Source organism: Gymnodraco acuticeps, unplaced genomic scaffold, assembly GCF_902827175.1.
Source record: "Gymnodraco acuticeps unplaced genomic scaffold, fGymAcu1.1, whole genome shotgun sequence".
NCBI classification, from domain to species: Eukaryota; Metazoa; Chordata; class Actinopteri; order Perciformes; family Bathydraconidae; genus Gymnodraco; species Gymnodraco acuticeps.
The window spans coordinates 18711-35000 of NW_022989851.1; the positions used below are offsets into that span (position 1 = coordinate 18711).

Below are 16290 nucleotides of genomic sequence, written 5' to 3' on the forward strand. Positions count from 1 at the left end.
AGTAGGGGTTATCTGCAAAAAGCCTGAAAAGCATTCACATGTACGAGCATTAGAGAACGAACAGCTCTTAAACGGGGATCTAATATTAAAGTACGAGCTCCAACTGACGTCCAAAGTGAAAGAAAAAGCCATGTTTTAAGAAAAGCCTCAAAAAGGCGTTTTCCCAGTAGTTTGTTGTACACAGGTTTGGTGTTCCCTCCAGAGTCTCCCACACACCAGGTTCACACACAAAATCAGATTTATTCTTAAATGAGACTGATCCAAATCTTTATTTGTATTCTACACTGCTTACGGACAGGACTTTATTCCACTGACATATCTGAGATCCATTTGGAGTGAGACTTTGAACCAGTGGTTGCGTTCGACTTTTTCGTTGTCCGTCATGTTGACGGACAGGATCGTAACATGTTCGTCATAATCCATTATTACCCGTCATTTTATTTTTCATGTTTTAATGATGAGATGAGACCTATTTCATATTTATGTTTGGGTACTGAGCAGCAAATGCTCATTCATTCATTTTGTTTATGATTCATACAGAACTTTTAAGGGCATGGAGAAAAAAAAAGATGAACAGAGACACCGACCGTGTGGTCACTTTTCATGTCAACACGAACATGAATGATTTATTTGTTCCTGACAGACAGCAGGGGGGGGCAGAGGCCGCTAACAACACCGCGACCATTGTGTCTAAACAGGCAAATATGAACAATGCCATCGTTTTAAATGAGACAATTACAATCAAAATATGAACAAAACATTTACAAGAACAACTGAATTGACCTGCTGTAGCCTGAACGCTGATTTCTGCATCGTCGTGCACCCTCGGACAAATCCGTTACTCATCTTATCTTTTCTACAGATGTCGCAGAACATTTTGCCATCTCCTCTCCTCCGCCACTTAAACTCTTGCTCCCACTGAACCCGGTACTCCCGCTTGAACTCCTTGCCACTTGCTTGCCCCTCTGCCGCTGGCTGAACGCTGTCAGTTTGAGTCTTACTGGCTTGTCCTTCATCCTCCACCGCATCAATCCCTCTTCTCACGTCGTTTATCCAAACCATCACAATTACTGGCTTATTAAAAAAGCTTCGGACGATCAGCTGCCGTGACATTTTGCGATTGCTAAAGCCGGTTAAACAACGAGGTAATCAACGAGGTCAAAAACAAGACTAGACAATAGCTACTTAATATGCACACACTCGCCACCAACTGGACAGGGGTGTGAATGACTAAATAACAGTTACAGAGTACAGTAGATCGCCCTGAGTCGACCTGGCCACTAAGGATGTAATATAATGTGGGCCGCTGGTGGACATTTTGGCGCTGTTCCGAGTTGTGTTCAGATCAGATTTTTCCGTCATTGTTAGAAAAAATCCATCATTGACGGAAAATATTCGGTTAACGCGACCTCTGCTTTGAACCAGCCATGGCCATCACCCGAAACAAAACTCCCTCAGCATTCAGCTATTCATGTCTTTCTATTTGCATCTGTGCTTCCCCTTCTGTGACTCTGACCCTCCAATCAGTCAGACATATCTCCGTTTTAGACATTGATGAACCCAGGACCCCTCCTCCCAAGGTCACTCTCCAAGTTGATCTCTCCTAGGGGGGCCGCAACATTTTAACATTATAAACGGAGTGAGACCGCTCCCTATAATCAGTGTAATACTGACGAAGACATTTCATTCATGGAGAATGGCAGCGTTCTCATTTCTCCCTGAACAGATTGTGTTTTGGAGTTTGAAGAGTCCAAAACACAATCTGTTCGGTTTTCCTTCTTTCTTTAATATACACTTTATTAAAGCACTACTGTTTTCAATCTGTTCTGATTCATCGTGAGCTGCAGAGATATCCACGCCTTCAATCTGCAGACTTACCAAGACCGTAGATCCATCCTAGAAAAGTCAAACCATGATCGTTTTTACATATTTTCCAATACAAATGTCAAAAATGCTGCAAAACTATGGTTCCCTCCACTATCGTTAATCTTAACGCTATTGCAATATCAGTAAAAAATAATTGCTGTTACATAGATTGAGAGATAGATCATTTATTTATCAGAAGTTAGGAAAGTATGTGTATTTAGTTGCGCAGCCCTAATGTAAAATGTACTATCTAAAAAGGTACATGTAATGTCACTGCATTTTTTTATTTTTTTATTTAGCCTTTATTTATACAGGTGTAGATCTCATTGAGACACAAGGTCTCGTTTTTTTTTTCCCAAGCACCGTGCGTACTGAGGGGACGGACAGAGTGATGTAATGTTCTTTGCATGGGCATATACATAAAGTATTTATCTAAAATGGAAGACTGGGGTACAAATAATGACTTGACTTGTTTAACCCTTTCCAGTCGGATGCATCTGCCCTAAGGAAAGTCATCAGTTTGTCACGTCCGACACTCACGACTTACACAGCAGCTCCATGTGTAACATCAACAGACAAACATCAACACCCGATACATGAAAACAAACATTTAACACAACAGCAGGATCAGTGAGAGATGCTCAAAGAGCCTTCAGCGTGCATCTGATCTGGAGCTCTGTGTTCACTGAGAGGACTGACTGGAGCACAAAGGATGCTTCAGGCTGACTCTATTGAATCGAGGGACCCTGTATCTCCCATTAGCAGAGAGGACAAAGTACACACATCCTTTACTCACGTAGAAGTACAGATACTCGTGTTTAAAAATACTCTGGTGAAAGTAGAAGTACTGACTAAACTTCTTTACTCAAGTCAAAGTAAAGAGGCTTTGAAATGTACTTCAGTAAAAAGTACCCATAACTAGCAGCTGCTTTAAAGAGTACCTGACCTCCCTTTATATTAATAGAACATGTCATTGTTAGCTAATGAATGTTTCCATGCTGAACAACGGCAACATGACAACGTTTCCATTGGTCCCTCTTCTTTAGAGAAGACCAGGAAATGATGGATACACGGATCGTGTTCAAATCAATAGGCACGCAATGACTCTAAAGAATAATGATCACGCATCAAACACACATTCAGACTAAAGGAACCAGCTGTTTGGAAAATGAGAGAAGTAGAAAGTACAGGTATTTGAGTTCAACATGTAAGAAGTAGAAAGTACAGGTATTTGAGTTCAACATGTGAGAAGTAGAAAGTACAGGTATTTGTGTTCAACATGTAAGAAGTAGAAAAGTACAGGTATTTTGTGTTCAACATGTAAGAAGTAGAAAGTACAGGTATTTGGGTTCAACATGTAAGAAGTAGAAAGTACAGGTATTTGAGTTCAACATGTAAGAAGTAGAAAGTACAGGTATTTGAGTTCAACATGTAAGAAGTAGAAAGTACAGGTATTTGGGTTCAACATGTAAGAAGTAGAAAGTACAGGTATTTGAGTTCAACATGTGAGAAGTAGAAAGTACAGGTATTTGAGTTCAACATGTAAGAAGTAGAAAGTACAGGTATTTGAGTTCAACATGTAAGAAGTAGAAAGTACAGGTATTTGAGTTCAACATGTAAGAAGTAGAAAGTACAGGTATTTGAGTTCAACATGTAAGAAGTAGAAAGTACAGGTATTTGAGTTCAACATGTGAGAAGTAGAAAGTACAGGTATTTGAGTTCAACATGTAAGAAGTAGAAAGTACAGGTATTTGAGTTCAACATGTAAGAAGTAGAAAGTACAGGTATTTGAGTTCAACATGTAAGAAGTAGAAAGTACAGGTATTTGAGTTCAACATGTAAGAAGTAGAAAGTACAGGTATTTGAGTTCAACATGTAAGAAGTAGAAAGTACAGGTATTTGAGTTCAACATGTAAGAAGTAGAAAGTACAGGTATTTGAGTTCAACATGTAAGAAGTAGAAAGTACAGGTATTTGAGTTCAACATGTAGAAGTAGAAAGTACAGGTATTTGGGTTCAACATGTAAGAAGTAGAAAGTACAGGTATTTGGGTTCAACATGTAAGAAGTAGAAAGTACAGGTATTTGTGTTCAACATGTAAGAAGTAGAAAGTACAGGTATTTGAGTTCAACATGTAAGAAGTAGAAAGTACAGGTATTTGGGTTCAACATGTAAAGAAGTAGAAAGTACAGGTATTTGGGTTCAACATGTAAGAAGTAGAAAGTACAGGTATTTGTGTTCAACATGTAAGAAGTAGAAAGTACAGGTATTTGTGTTCAACATGTGAGAAGTAGAAAGTACAGGTATTTGAGTTCAACATGTAAGAAGTAGAAAGTACAGGTATTTGTGTTCAACATGTAAGAAGTAGAAAGTACAGGTATTTGTGTTCAACATGTGAGAAGTAGAAAGTACAGGTATTTGAGTTCAACATGTAAGAAGTAGAAAGTACAGGTATTAGAGTTCAACATGTAAGAAGTAGAAAGTACAGGTATTGAGTTCAACATGTGAGAAGTAGAAAGTACAGGTATTTGTGTTCAACATGTAAGAAGTAGAAAGTACAGGTATTTGTGTTCAACATGTAAGAAGTAGAAAGTACAGGTATTAGAGTTCAACATGTAAGAAGTAGAAAGTACAGGTATTTGTGTTCAACATGTAAGAAGTAGAAAGTACAGGTATTTGTGTTCAACATGTAAGAAGTAGAAAGTACAGGTATTTGAGTTCAACATGTAAGAAGTAGAAAGTACAGGTATTTGAGTTCAACATGTGAGAAGTAGAAAGTACAGGTATTTGAGTTCAACATGTAAGAAGTAGAAAGTACAGGTATTTGTGTTCAACATGTAAGAAGTAGAAAGTACAGGTATTTGAGTTCAACATGTAAGAAGTAGAAAGTACAGGTATTTGTGTTCAACATGTAAGAAGTAGAAAGTTCAGGTATTTGAGTTCAACATGTAAGAAGTAGAAAGTACAGGTATTTGAGTTCAACATGTAAGAAGTAGAAAGTTCAGGTATTGAGTTCAACATGTAAGAAGTAGAAAGTACAGGTATTTGAGTTCAACATGTAAGAAGTAGAAAGTACAGGTATTTGAGTTCAACATGTAAGAAGTAGAAAGTACAGGTATTTGTGTTCAACATGTAAGAAGTAGAAAGTACAGGTATTTGTGTTCAACATGTGAGAAGTAGAAAGTACAGGTATTTGAGTTCAACATGTAAGAAGTAGAAGTACAGGTATTTGTGTTCAACAGGTAAGAAGTAGAAAGTACAGGTATTTTGTGTTCAACATGTAAGAAGTAGAAAGTACAGGTATTTGGGTTCCACATGTAAGAAGCAGAAGTACAGGTATTTGTGTTCAACATGTAAGAAATAGAAAGTACAGGTATTTGAGTTCAACATGTAAGAAGTAGAAAGTACAGGTATTTGAGTTCAACATGTAAGAAGTAGAAAGTACAGGTATTTGTGTTCAACATGTGAGAAGTAGAAAGTACAGGTATTTGAGTTCAACATGTAAGAAGTATAAAGTACAGGTATTTGAGTTCAACATGTAAGAAGTAGAAAGTACAGGTATTTGAGTTCAACATGTAAGAAGTAGAAAGTACAGGTATTTGAGTTCAACATGTAAGAAGTAGAAAGTACAGGTATTTGAGTTCAACATGTAAGAAGTAGAAAGTACAGGTATTTGTGTTCAACATGTAAGAAGTAGAAAGTAACAGGTATTTGTGTTCAACATGTGAGAAGTAGAAGTACAGGTATTTTGTTCAACATGTAGAAGTAGAAAGTACAGGTATTTGTGTTCAACATGTAAGAGTAAAAGTACAGGTATTTGAGTTCAACATGTAAGAAGTAGAAAGTACAGGTATTTGTGTTCAACATGTAAGAATAGAAAGTACGTATTTGAAGTTCACATGTAAAAGTAGAAAGTACAGGTATTTGTGTTCAACATGTAGAAGTAGAAAGTACAGGTATTTGTGTTCAACTGTAAGAAGTAGAAAGTACAGGTATTTGGTGTTCAACATGTAAGAAGTAGAAAGTACAGTATTTGTGTTCAACATGTAAGAAGTAGAAAGTACAGGTATTTGTGTTCAACATGTAAGATAGAAAGTACAGGTATTTGTGTTCAACATGTAAGAAGTAGAAAGTACAAGGTATTTGTGTTCACATGTAAGAAGTAGAAAGTACACAGGTATTTTGTGTTCAACATGTGAGAAGTAAGAAAGTACAGGTATTTGTGTTCAACATGTAAGAAGTATAAAGTACAGGTATTTGTTCTCTCTCCTAGGCAGTCATCCATAGGAATCCCGAACTCAATAAAATACCCAATATTAGCGGTGTGTGTGTCTGCCCAAGGACAAGTTAAGGTAAAACCTAATAGAGGTGTCATACATAATAACCTAATAAAAGTAATGTAACAACTACTACAGTGCAACAAAACAGGAATATTAAATGTGGTCTCTTAAACATAAGATCTCTAGCATCTAAAGCAATATTGGTAAATGATTTAATATCAGATTATAATATTGATATATGCTGTCTCACTGAAACTTGGTTGAGACATGAAGAATATGTCAGCATAAATGAGGCCACTCCACCAGCCATATCAATACTCATATTGCCCGAGGCACGGGCCGAGGAGGTGGAGTTGCAGCAATCTTTGACTCAAGTTTACTTATCAATACTAAACCAAAATTAAATTATACCTCCTTTGAAAGTCTTGTTTTTAGTCTTACGCATCCGACCTGGAAAACTTTGCAGCCAATCTTATTTGTTACAGTGTACCGTGCACCAGGTCCTTATTCAGAATTCTTATCTGAATTCTCTGAGTTTTTATCAACTTTGGTTCTTAAAACAGATAAAGTAATTATCGTAGGTGACTTTAATATTCATGTTGACGATGATAAAAATAGCCTTACTGTTGCATTTAACTCTATATTAGATTCTGTTGGTTTCTGTCAGAGTGTAAATAAACCAACCCACTGCTATAATCACACTCTCGACCTTGTTCTGACTTATGGTATTGAAATTGAGCAACTATTAGTCGAACCGCATAATCCTGCTTTATCCGACCATTTCTTAGTAACTTTTGAAGTACTGTTACGAGACTACAAAGCATTAGTCAAAAGCTCCTGCAGCAGAAACCTATCTGTTAGTGCTATAGCCAAATTTAAGGAAGAGATTCCACCAATACTTAACTCGATAGCATGTCTGCATGTAAGGGAGGAAACTTATACAAAATGTACACCACCCCAAATTGATCATGTTGTTGATAGTGCTACAGATGCGCTGCGAATAAAATTAGACTCTGTTGCTCCTTTGAAAAAGAAGAAAATAAAACAACATAGATTAGCTCCATGGCATAATGCAGAAACCCGCAAAATAAAGCAAAAGTCGAGACAACTTGAAAGGATATGGCGTTCCACTAAACTTGAAGAATCTCGTTTAATTTGGCATATTACTCTCAATGAATATAAGAAAGCACTGCGTAAAGCGAGAGCAGCCTACTACTCTTCATTAATAGATGAGAATAAGAATAATGCAAGATTTATTTTCAGCACTGTAGCCAGGCTGACAGAGAGCCATAGCTCGATTGAGCCTTCTATTCCCATAGCACTCAGTAGTAATGATTTTATGTGCTTTTTTAATGATAAAATTGTTACTCTTAGAAACAAAATTAATGACCTCTTGCCTTTGACCAGTATAGTGTTATCAACAGCTCCCGGAAACGTAAGTTCTAATATTACACTAGATATTAAACTAGAATGCTTTTCAGCCATAAACCTTGAACAATTAAATTCAATGATTCTATCTTCTAAACCATCAACGTGTATGTTAGACCCAATTCCAACTAAGCTGTTGAAGGAAGTTTTTCCATTAATTAGCACTTATTTATTAAATATTATGAATATGTCTTTATTATCAGGCTATGTTCCACAATCATTCAAAGTAGCAGTGATAAAACCGCTTCTTAAAAAGCACAACCTCGATCCAGAGGTTTTAGCCAATTATAGACCTATTTCCAATCTTCCGTTCCTCTCAAAAATTCTTGAGAAAGCGGTCGCAAAACAGCTGTGTGATTACTTAAAAAACAATGATTTATTTGAAGATTTTCAGTCTGGCTTTAGAACACATCATAGCACAGAGACAGCTCTGGTTAAAGTCACAAATGACATTCTAATAGCCTCTGACAAGGGACGTGTCTCTATTCTTGTTTTGCTCGATCTCAGTGCTGCATTTGATACTATTGATCATGATATCTTATTGCAAAGACTAGAGCACTTAGTTGGCATACAGGGAACTGCTTTAGACTGGTTTAGGTCCTATCTATCTGAACGCTCTCAGTTTGTACGTGTCAACGATGAATCTTCCACGCAAACCAAAGTTAGCCATGGAGTGCCACAGGGCTCAGTGCTCGGACCTATTTTGTTCACATTATATATGCTTCCGTTAGGCAATATTATAAGGAATCATTCTGTACATTTTCATTGTTATGCGGATGATACTCAACTATATTTATCAATCAAGCCTGATGAAATTAATCATCTAAATAAAATTCAAGACTGCCTTAAGGACTTAAAAACGTGGATGACCTTAAACTTTTTGATGTTAAACACGACCAAAACTGAAGTTATTGTACTTGGCCCGAAGAATCTACGAAACAAATTATCTAAGGATATATTAACCATGGATGGCATTAATTTGGCCTCCAGTGAGACTGTAAGGAATCTTGGTGTTATATTTGATCAGGATTTATCCTTTAACGCCCACATAAAATCAATTTCAAGGACCGCCTACTTCCATCTACGTAACATTGCAAAAATCAGGCATATCTTGCCTCAAAACGATGCAGAGAAACTAGTCCATGCATTTGTTACTTCAAGGCTGGATTATTGTAACTCTTTATTATCAGGGTGTACCAAGAAGTCAGTCAAGTCGCTTCAGCTGATTCAAAATGCTGCAGCTCGTGTACTAACCAGAGTTAGGAAAAGGGACCACATTACTCCTGTTCTGGCTGCCTTACACTGGCTCCCTATAGAACACAGGATAGAATTTAAAATTCTTCTTCTCGCCTACAAAGCCCTTAATGGGCAGGCGCCATCTTACCTTAAATAACTCATTATACCCTACTGTCCTACTAGGGCATTGCGTTCCAAGAATGCAGGGTTGTTGGTTGTTCCTAGAGTCTCTAAAAGTACAATGGGAGCCAGAGCCTTTTCTTATCAAGCTCCACATTTGTGGAATCAGCTTCCAGTTTGTGTTCGGGCGGCAGACACCCTATCCGTTTTTAAGAGTGCGCTTAAGACCTTCCTTTTTGATAAAGCTTATAGTTAGGGCTGATTAGATTCAGCCCCTAGTTTTGCTGATATAGGCTTAGTTTGTCGGGGGTACATCTTACTTCTTCCTTCTCTCTGTCTATACCTGTGTACTCTCATGTTCCGATTAACCCAGCTTCCCCAAATGTCTTTCTTTTTGGTGTCTATATACGCCGGGATCCGGAGTACATGGATGATCCTGCGCTCCTCTGTCCTGGATCTTGAGTCGTGGCTGTGGTCCTGGATCATAGGTCCTGGATGGATATCCTCGTGGATTCATCTTCCTATTATACACACATGCATTTCCAAACATTTGGACTACCTATGTTGCAAATGTATTATCTTTTCAATTTACACACGGCATCTATTGCACGTCTGTCCGTCCTGGGAGAGGGATCCCTCCTCTGTTGCTATCCCTGAGGTTTCTCCCATTTTTCCCTTTAAACTGTGGGTTTTCTCCGGAAGTTTTTCCTTGTACGATGTGAGGGTCTAAGGACAGAGGGTGTCGTATTGTCATACTGATATTTTGTACAAACTGTAAAGTCCACTGAGACAAATGTAACATTTGTGATATTGGGCTATATAAATAAACATTGATTGATTGATTGAAATGTAAGAAGTAGAAAGTACAGGTATTTGAGTTCAACATGTAAGAAGTAGAAAGTACAGGTATTTGTGTTCAACATGTAAGAAGTAGAAAGTACAGGTATTTGTGTTCAACATGTAAGAAGTAGAAAGTACAGGTATTTGTGTTCAACATGTGAGAAGTAGAAAGTACAGGTATTTGTGTTCAAAATGTAAGAAGTAGAAAGTACAGGTATTTGTGTTCAAAATGTGAGAAGTAGAAAGTTCAGGTATTTGGGTTCAACATGTAAGAAGTCAAAGTAAAAAGTCGTCAGAAAAATAAGTAGTGGAGCAAAGTACTGATACCAGAAACATGTACTTAAGTACAGTAATGAAGTATTTGTACTCCACTACTTCCCACCTCTGCTGATTAGATGGCAGCAGTTCAGACTCGCTGTTCAGAACCTGGTTTGGGTCCGAGATGATGTTGTTGGACAGCCTTCTGTTGTTGTTGTTGACGCTCCTCTATGCTTGTGTGTGTGTGTGTGTCTCCAGGGTTGGTTCAGCCCCGGGCAGGTGTTCGTTCTGGATGAGTACTGCGCCCGGTACGGGGTCCGGGCTGCCACCGCCACCTGAGCTACCTGAAGGACCTGATGGAGTACTCTGAGAGCCAGGTGCTGGTGGACCCCACGCTGCTGCACTACAGCTACGCCTTCTGCGCCTCGCACGTCCACGGGAACAGGTACGGAGGCTAACACGGGTTAAAGGTCACCTATTGGGCAAAATCCACTTCTTCATGTCTCTTCTACATCAACATGTGTCCCCTCTTCTTCATGTCTCTTCTACATCAACATGTGTCCCCTCTTCTTCATGTCTCTTCTACATCAACATGTGTCCCCTCTTCTTCATGTCTCTTCTACATCAACATGTGTCCCCTCTTCTTCATGTCTCTTCTACATCAACATGTGTCCCCTCTTCTTCATGTCTCTTCTACATCAACATGTGTCCCCTCTTCTCCATGTCTCTTCTACATCAACATGTGTCCTCTCCTCTTCATGTCTCTTCTACATCAACATGTGTCCCTCTTCTTCATGTCTCTTCTACATCAACATGTGTCCCCTCTTCTTCATGTCTCTTCTACATCAACATGTGTCCCCTCTTCTTCATGTCTCTTCTACATCAACATGTGTCCCCTCTTCTTCATGTCTCTTCTACATCAACATGTGTCCCTCTTCTTCATGTCTCTTCTACATCAACATGTGTCCCCTCTGTGGAAAGAGACTCTGAAAGTTTCAGGAACAAAGATTCTCTCTTTTTGATCCATTTCTATAAAAACCTGTCTGAAAATGAGCTGATCAGATTTTGGCCACTTTATGATGTCATAACGATGTTTTGTCTTGTGTAACCATTAGCCAATCAGCAACCAAGGTAACGCCCCCCCCCCCTTATCACCTGAATCTCCTCCTAGAGCACCATTGAGTTCTTTGTAACCAAATCTCTCCTTATTTTCATCTAAAGTAACAGACAGAGAATCAGCACTTTGGAAACAGGGCTGAAACAGAGGGGATTATGGGTAATGCTGCAATGATCTGTTTGGTGTTTCAGCCAATCAGAGACAGGCTCTGCATATATATGAGACCTATAATAAAGTAATGAAACACAGTATAATAGGGGACCTTTAAGTTGTTGGGAAGTGATGACTGTTAGAGTTGAGAGGGATGGGGGGGCTCATGTTGTCCAAGTGGGGGTGGGGGGGCTCAGCTCTGCTCATCTGTATGCCTCTTCTCGCTGTAATCTCCCGATATGAGCATCAGCGGCGTCTTTTAGCCACTTGTTGGCACCAGCGTCCTGCAGCAGTTCACTTCTCCCCCGCTGATAATTACTGATATCTGTGCTTTCTCTCTTTGTCCACTCATTTGCTCAATTAGACAGAGTAATGATCAGCTTCTCCAGCGGAATCGGCAGATATAAATTAGGGTTGGGGGAGGAGGGGTATTTGCAATTGGCTTTTTGTCAGTTGGAGCTGTAATTTGAATAATTGATGGCCATTCAGGAGCCGCTGAGTGGGTGTGGATGGGAAAAAGGAGGGTTTTTGATGGCAGGCGTTTCTCCGAGGTGGAAAAAAAAAAAACGTAATTACAGAACTCGAGTTTTCCCTGGAGGGCCGCTCGGAGAAACCCGACTCCGTCAGGACAAAGAGCGACGCCTCAGAAGGAGAGTCCTCCACCATACTTCAACTGAGTTTACTCAGACTGTGCTTTTCTGTAGGAAACTCTCTCAGAAACATCAATATGTTCATTGGAAAGTCCACGTGAGGTCATAGCAAAGAGAAAGGAGAGAGTCGGAGCCCTCAGCAAACCAAGATGTGTCGAGTTATTTGGTCATTTTTAATTAACAACCAGATTTATGAGAAAGAACAGTAACATTTCTAAAGTCAATCGTAATAACCCAAATCAAAGTGTGACCACGAAGCACAGGCGATTAAATCACATTGTTTAATCGAATCCAAGATACGATTGTTTTCTATTAGTATTTACGAGATGAATTGATTAATCGCTCCATAAAATGTCATCCAGTGTTTCCCCTACCATTGTCTTGGCGGGGCGCCGTTGGGGGGGTACCCGAGCAGCACCCTGCCAAGGCAGTACACCTGGGGGACACACTGTCATCCCAATGCAAGGTGATGCATTTAAATGTCTTATAACACTTAAAACCCAAAAATCTTCACTTCACTATGATAGAAAATTCAGAAAACTATAAATCTCCATATTCAAAAGAGCATTTTCTTTTACCATGTGCTGTCAGATAAGATGTAGTTTATTGATCCCAAGTCGGGACATGTTTGTGTTGCAGCAGATTACAAAGACATGGGACAAACAATGTTAAAAGACTAGAAATAAACATTTCAAAATATCAACTGTGTGTGTGTGTGTGTGTGTGTGTGTGTGTGTGTGTGTGTGTGTGTGTGTGTGTGTGTGTGTGTGTGTGTGTGTGTGTGTGTGTGTGTGTGTGTGTGTGTGTGTGTGTGTGTGTGTGTGTGTGTGTGTGTGTGTGTGTGTGTGTGTGTGTGTGTGTGTGTGTGTGTGTGTGTGTGTGTGCTCTGATAATGGCAGCTGTAATGAGTTAGATTGTGTGAGTTTATTTGGACACTTGGAGTCCTGCTGGTTCTTCATCATCATCATCGCTCCGTGCTGCTGGAGGTGACGGAGTGATTAAAGCTCGGCAGGTGAAGCCGCGCTGACACTTGGTGTGTGTGTGTGTGTGTGTGTGTGTGATGAGACGTTTGAACTGGAGTCGGGGTTAAAGGAGCATTACCAGAGCTGGTTGAGGAGGGTGTTCGCTCGCCTCCTTCTCACCTGTCACGTCCCATCTTCTCCTCACCGAACATCCACAGCACACACACTCGGGATGTGACAGGAGCTTTTACCTCCCCCAACACACACACACACACACACACACACACACACACACACACACACACACACACACACACACACACACACAGGCCATGGAGGGAGGTGCCACACTGTTTGCATCTCACATATGTATCCATCAGGACAATCTCTTTATTTCACTGCAGTATTTCGTTGTACTTTCTTTTAGCTTGTTGCTACATTTCACTTCCTCTGCATTTCTTTCACATCAGTCTAGCTGCAGTCTCTTCTCTTTACTCTGGGACTTGATGACAATAATAAGCCTCTGACCTTTGAACATGGGATGGGTGTGTTTACAGAAACCAAATGTATCGCTCAACGATGTTACATCGAGAAAGAAATGTGTCTCATTTACCTCTTGCGAAAACATGCAAGATATTTGGATGATGCGGTGTCGTGAAAGCCCAGTTCAGATTCTCCTTCAAAGCCACTGCTGGCTCTGACGTTCTTGAACCGTAATGAGAACAAATGATTACAAACTGAAATGATGCCACAGACTTTTACAAGGTGAGAGAGAAAAATATCTATTTTTACATTTATTTGTATCTGTCTTTCACCAATTCACAAAAACATAGACTTACTGTCAGCGGGAATGTCTGCAAGGTAGTTCAAAGGGTTTCTAAAATGATGAAGCAGAACAGTACGGTGGCCAACAGGTGCAAACGAGCCCAACACATTTCTATTGGGAGCAGTGGCGTTTTTATATGTACAAAAGTGGTGGGGCACAAAAAACTTAGATGTCTATATATAAGCTTCTGCAGTGAGGTTCATGGCTGGTGAGGCTCTGACTCTTCAGGTTTACAAATATTATATTCTGACCTAAATCAAAATATAATATTATTTTCAAAAGCTTTTTTTTTCTGATGCTTCAATTAATTTTAAACAGACAGTTCAACAGAAGGATACCCAAAAAATGTAATTGTATCATTTAAATATTGAATTGTTCTCTCTTAGTAAGATCCCATTTTCAATACAATTGCAGTCTTACCTTGACATGAAGATGAAGTCCATTTGCCTATCCTTCTGGACAAACATCTCTATTACTTTTTTGTAAAAGTCCTCCTTATGTTCTTGTAGTTTCAAAAGTCTATCATAAATCTAATCTAATCAATAGATTTATGATTCGAAAATGATAAAAGTAGGGTAGACATGTGGATATTATCCGGCTGAACAAAACGTGCATTTATCTAACAGCTACGTTTCCCACTGACCTTATTTGGAGCTATTTTCTAAAAACCTATGGAGAAATCTCATTGCTTTTTTGTGGAGGGAAGCCATGCGCAGCTTACTTCCGGGTTTTAGGACGCGTCTCTCTCCTCCTCTTCACCTGCTCTTCACACACCACACTTTTCGCGGCACACGTACTTACAGCCAATCAGCTCTGAATGATGTGAGATGACGTATGGTGGGGATGGCAGCACTATGCCCCTATGGGCATTATTTGTTTGCCACACAGATTAAATTGGACAATACTCTGAGCATGCACAGTGTAGTTTTTACAGTCACCGTTCACTTAGACAGTGAGAGGGAGGGGCAGGATCGGGTTTTGTCCCACATGGCTCTAAACAGCTCAATAGGCACACACTGTAGACACTAATTAGAAGAACACAGACTAAAACAGCAATGAGACGAATCAGACGATTAAACATGATCTTAAAATATATTTTATATATATTTTATATTTAAATTTTGCATTTTTTTGTAATCATTATTTTTGATACTTTCTGCTGACACTAGGTGGGGCTGCCCCTAATGACCAGTCGCTACTGATTAGGAGAAACACGCTGCCGCTTCAGTAACCATGCAGATATACAAACACAAACACTCCAAAACACATGAAGAGACTTCTTCAGCAGCATATTTTAACAATGTGATTCCTTCTGATGTTACTGCAGATCTAAGCTAGCTAGCTAATGTAGCTAACCTATTATTTTAAGATATTGACAAACACTTACAGTTATGAGACAGATTTGGTCCGCGAGACTGACAGTTAGCCGACCAACGCAGATCAACAAAGTTAATACATTTTATTGAGCATTTTTCAACTCGTGCCATAACTGCTAATATGTTTACATGACAACGCTATGTTACACCAAAAGGCAAACTATGAACGTTACACTACTTCCAGTTAATTTACCAAGTGAAGTTTCACTGTATTTACTGAGCTGTGTTGGGTTTCTTTAACTATTTTTCAACCTGTTTGACTGGTGATGAGTTCTCCTTCACTTCTTCTCCAACCTTTTCCAAACTGAGGTCCAGAGACGACATTGAACCTGATTTTTCTGACTCCGCCCGCCCTCAGCCTGATCTCCTCTCCAACACCTCTTTAAGGTGAAATGGCGTCCGGAGCCTCGGCGCTCTCCTCTCACCACGACTCTGTCATCAGAGAGCGCCGCGGGGGGGGGGGGTCTGGAGCTCATCGTTTACACTGGAGCCACATCGAGTGTAAACACACATCCTGAGTCCGCCCCCCCCCCTCGCTGCTCCGCGCTCGCTTCATTTAGCAGCAACAATGTGTCTGAACCCCGACAAGCTGTCGCATCGCCCACTCCTCCGCGTGCGCCCGAGCGCGAACACACATCTGACTGCTCCACCAAACCAAACTCCGCTTTGCGTCTGGACTCCTGCCAGATCGCTCCTCGTACGATTTGATTTGTGAGCGTGATTCGATTCAGGGGAAGTGGAGGGTGTGAGGGAGGAAGATCAGAATCAGGATTAAAGCCAAGTGTTTACACATACAAGGGATTTGAGTTGGAGTATAATGGTGCGTATGTAAACACGGGAAGAGGTTGTAAAGAAGAATTATTATATAAACCTATTGACATTTAAAATAATCCTTTTGAAATACATTTCTAAATTGAATACATACAAATATACATTAAATTATATTAGGAATATACTGAAATACATACTCTGCATTACTTCCCATAGTGAGAGGAATTATCTGTAAAAATAAATATATAGAATTAATTAATATGTAGAAAAAAGTAAGTGCAAGAAGAATGAGAAATTAAACAATAAAGAAATATGAAACAAGGAATGTACTTTGCTTCATAATGGTGCAAACATAAGTTAAAGGTTTTCAGTTTTAAAAAGGGAGCAAATATAATACTATTATTAAAACTA

General features: G+C 39.5%; 1 protein-coding gene across 1 annotated transcript in view; it reads left to right on the top strand.

Moving 5' to 3' along the window:
* LOC117561672 (calcium-dependent secretion activator 2-like) overlaps window positions 1–16290 on the top strand; it is a 48634-nt gene that overhangs the window by 16092 nt on the left and 16252 nt on the right. Inside the window, exon 2 of the mRNA XM_034239220.1 lies at window positions 10286–10472. Within this exon, the coding sequence (XP_034095111.1) occupies window positions 10384–10472 (89 nt within the window). The 5' untranslated portion in view covers window positions 10286–10383. The remainder of the gene's footprint in view (window positions 1–10285; window positions 10473–16290) is intronic.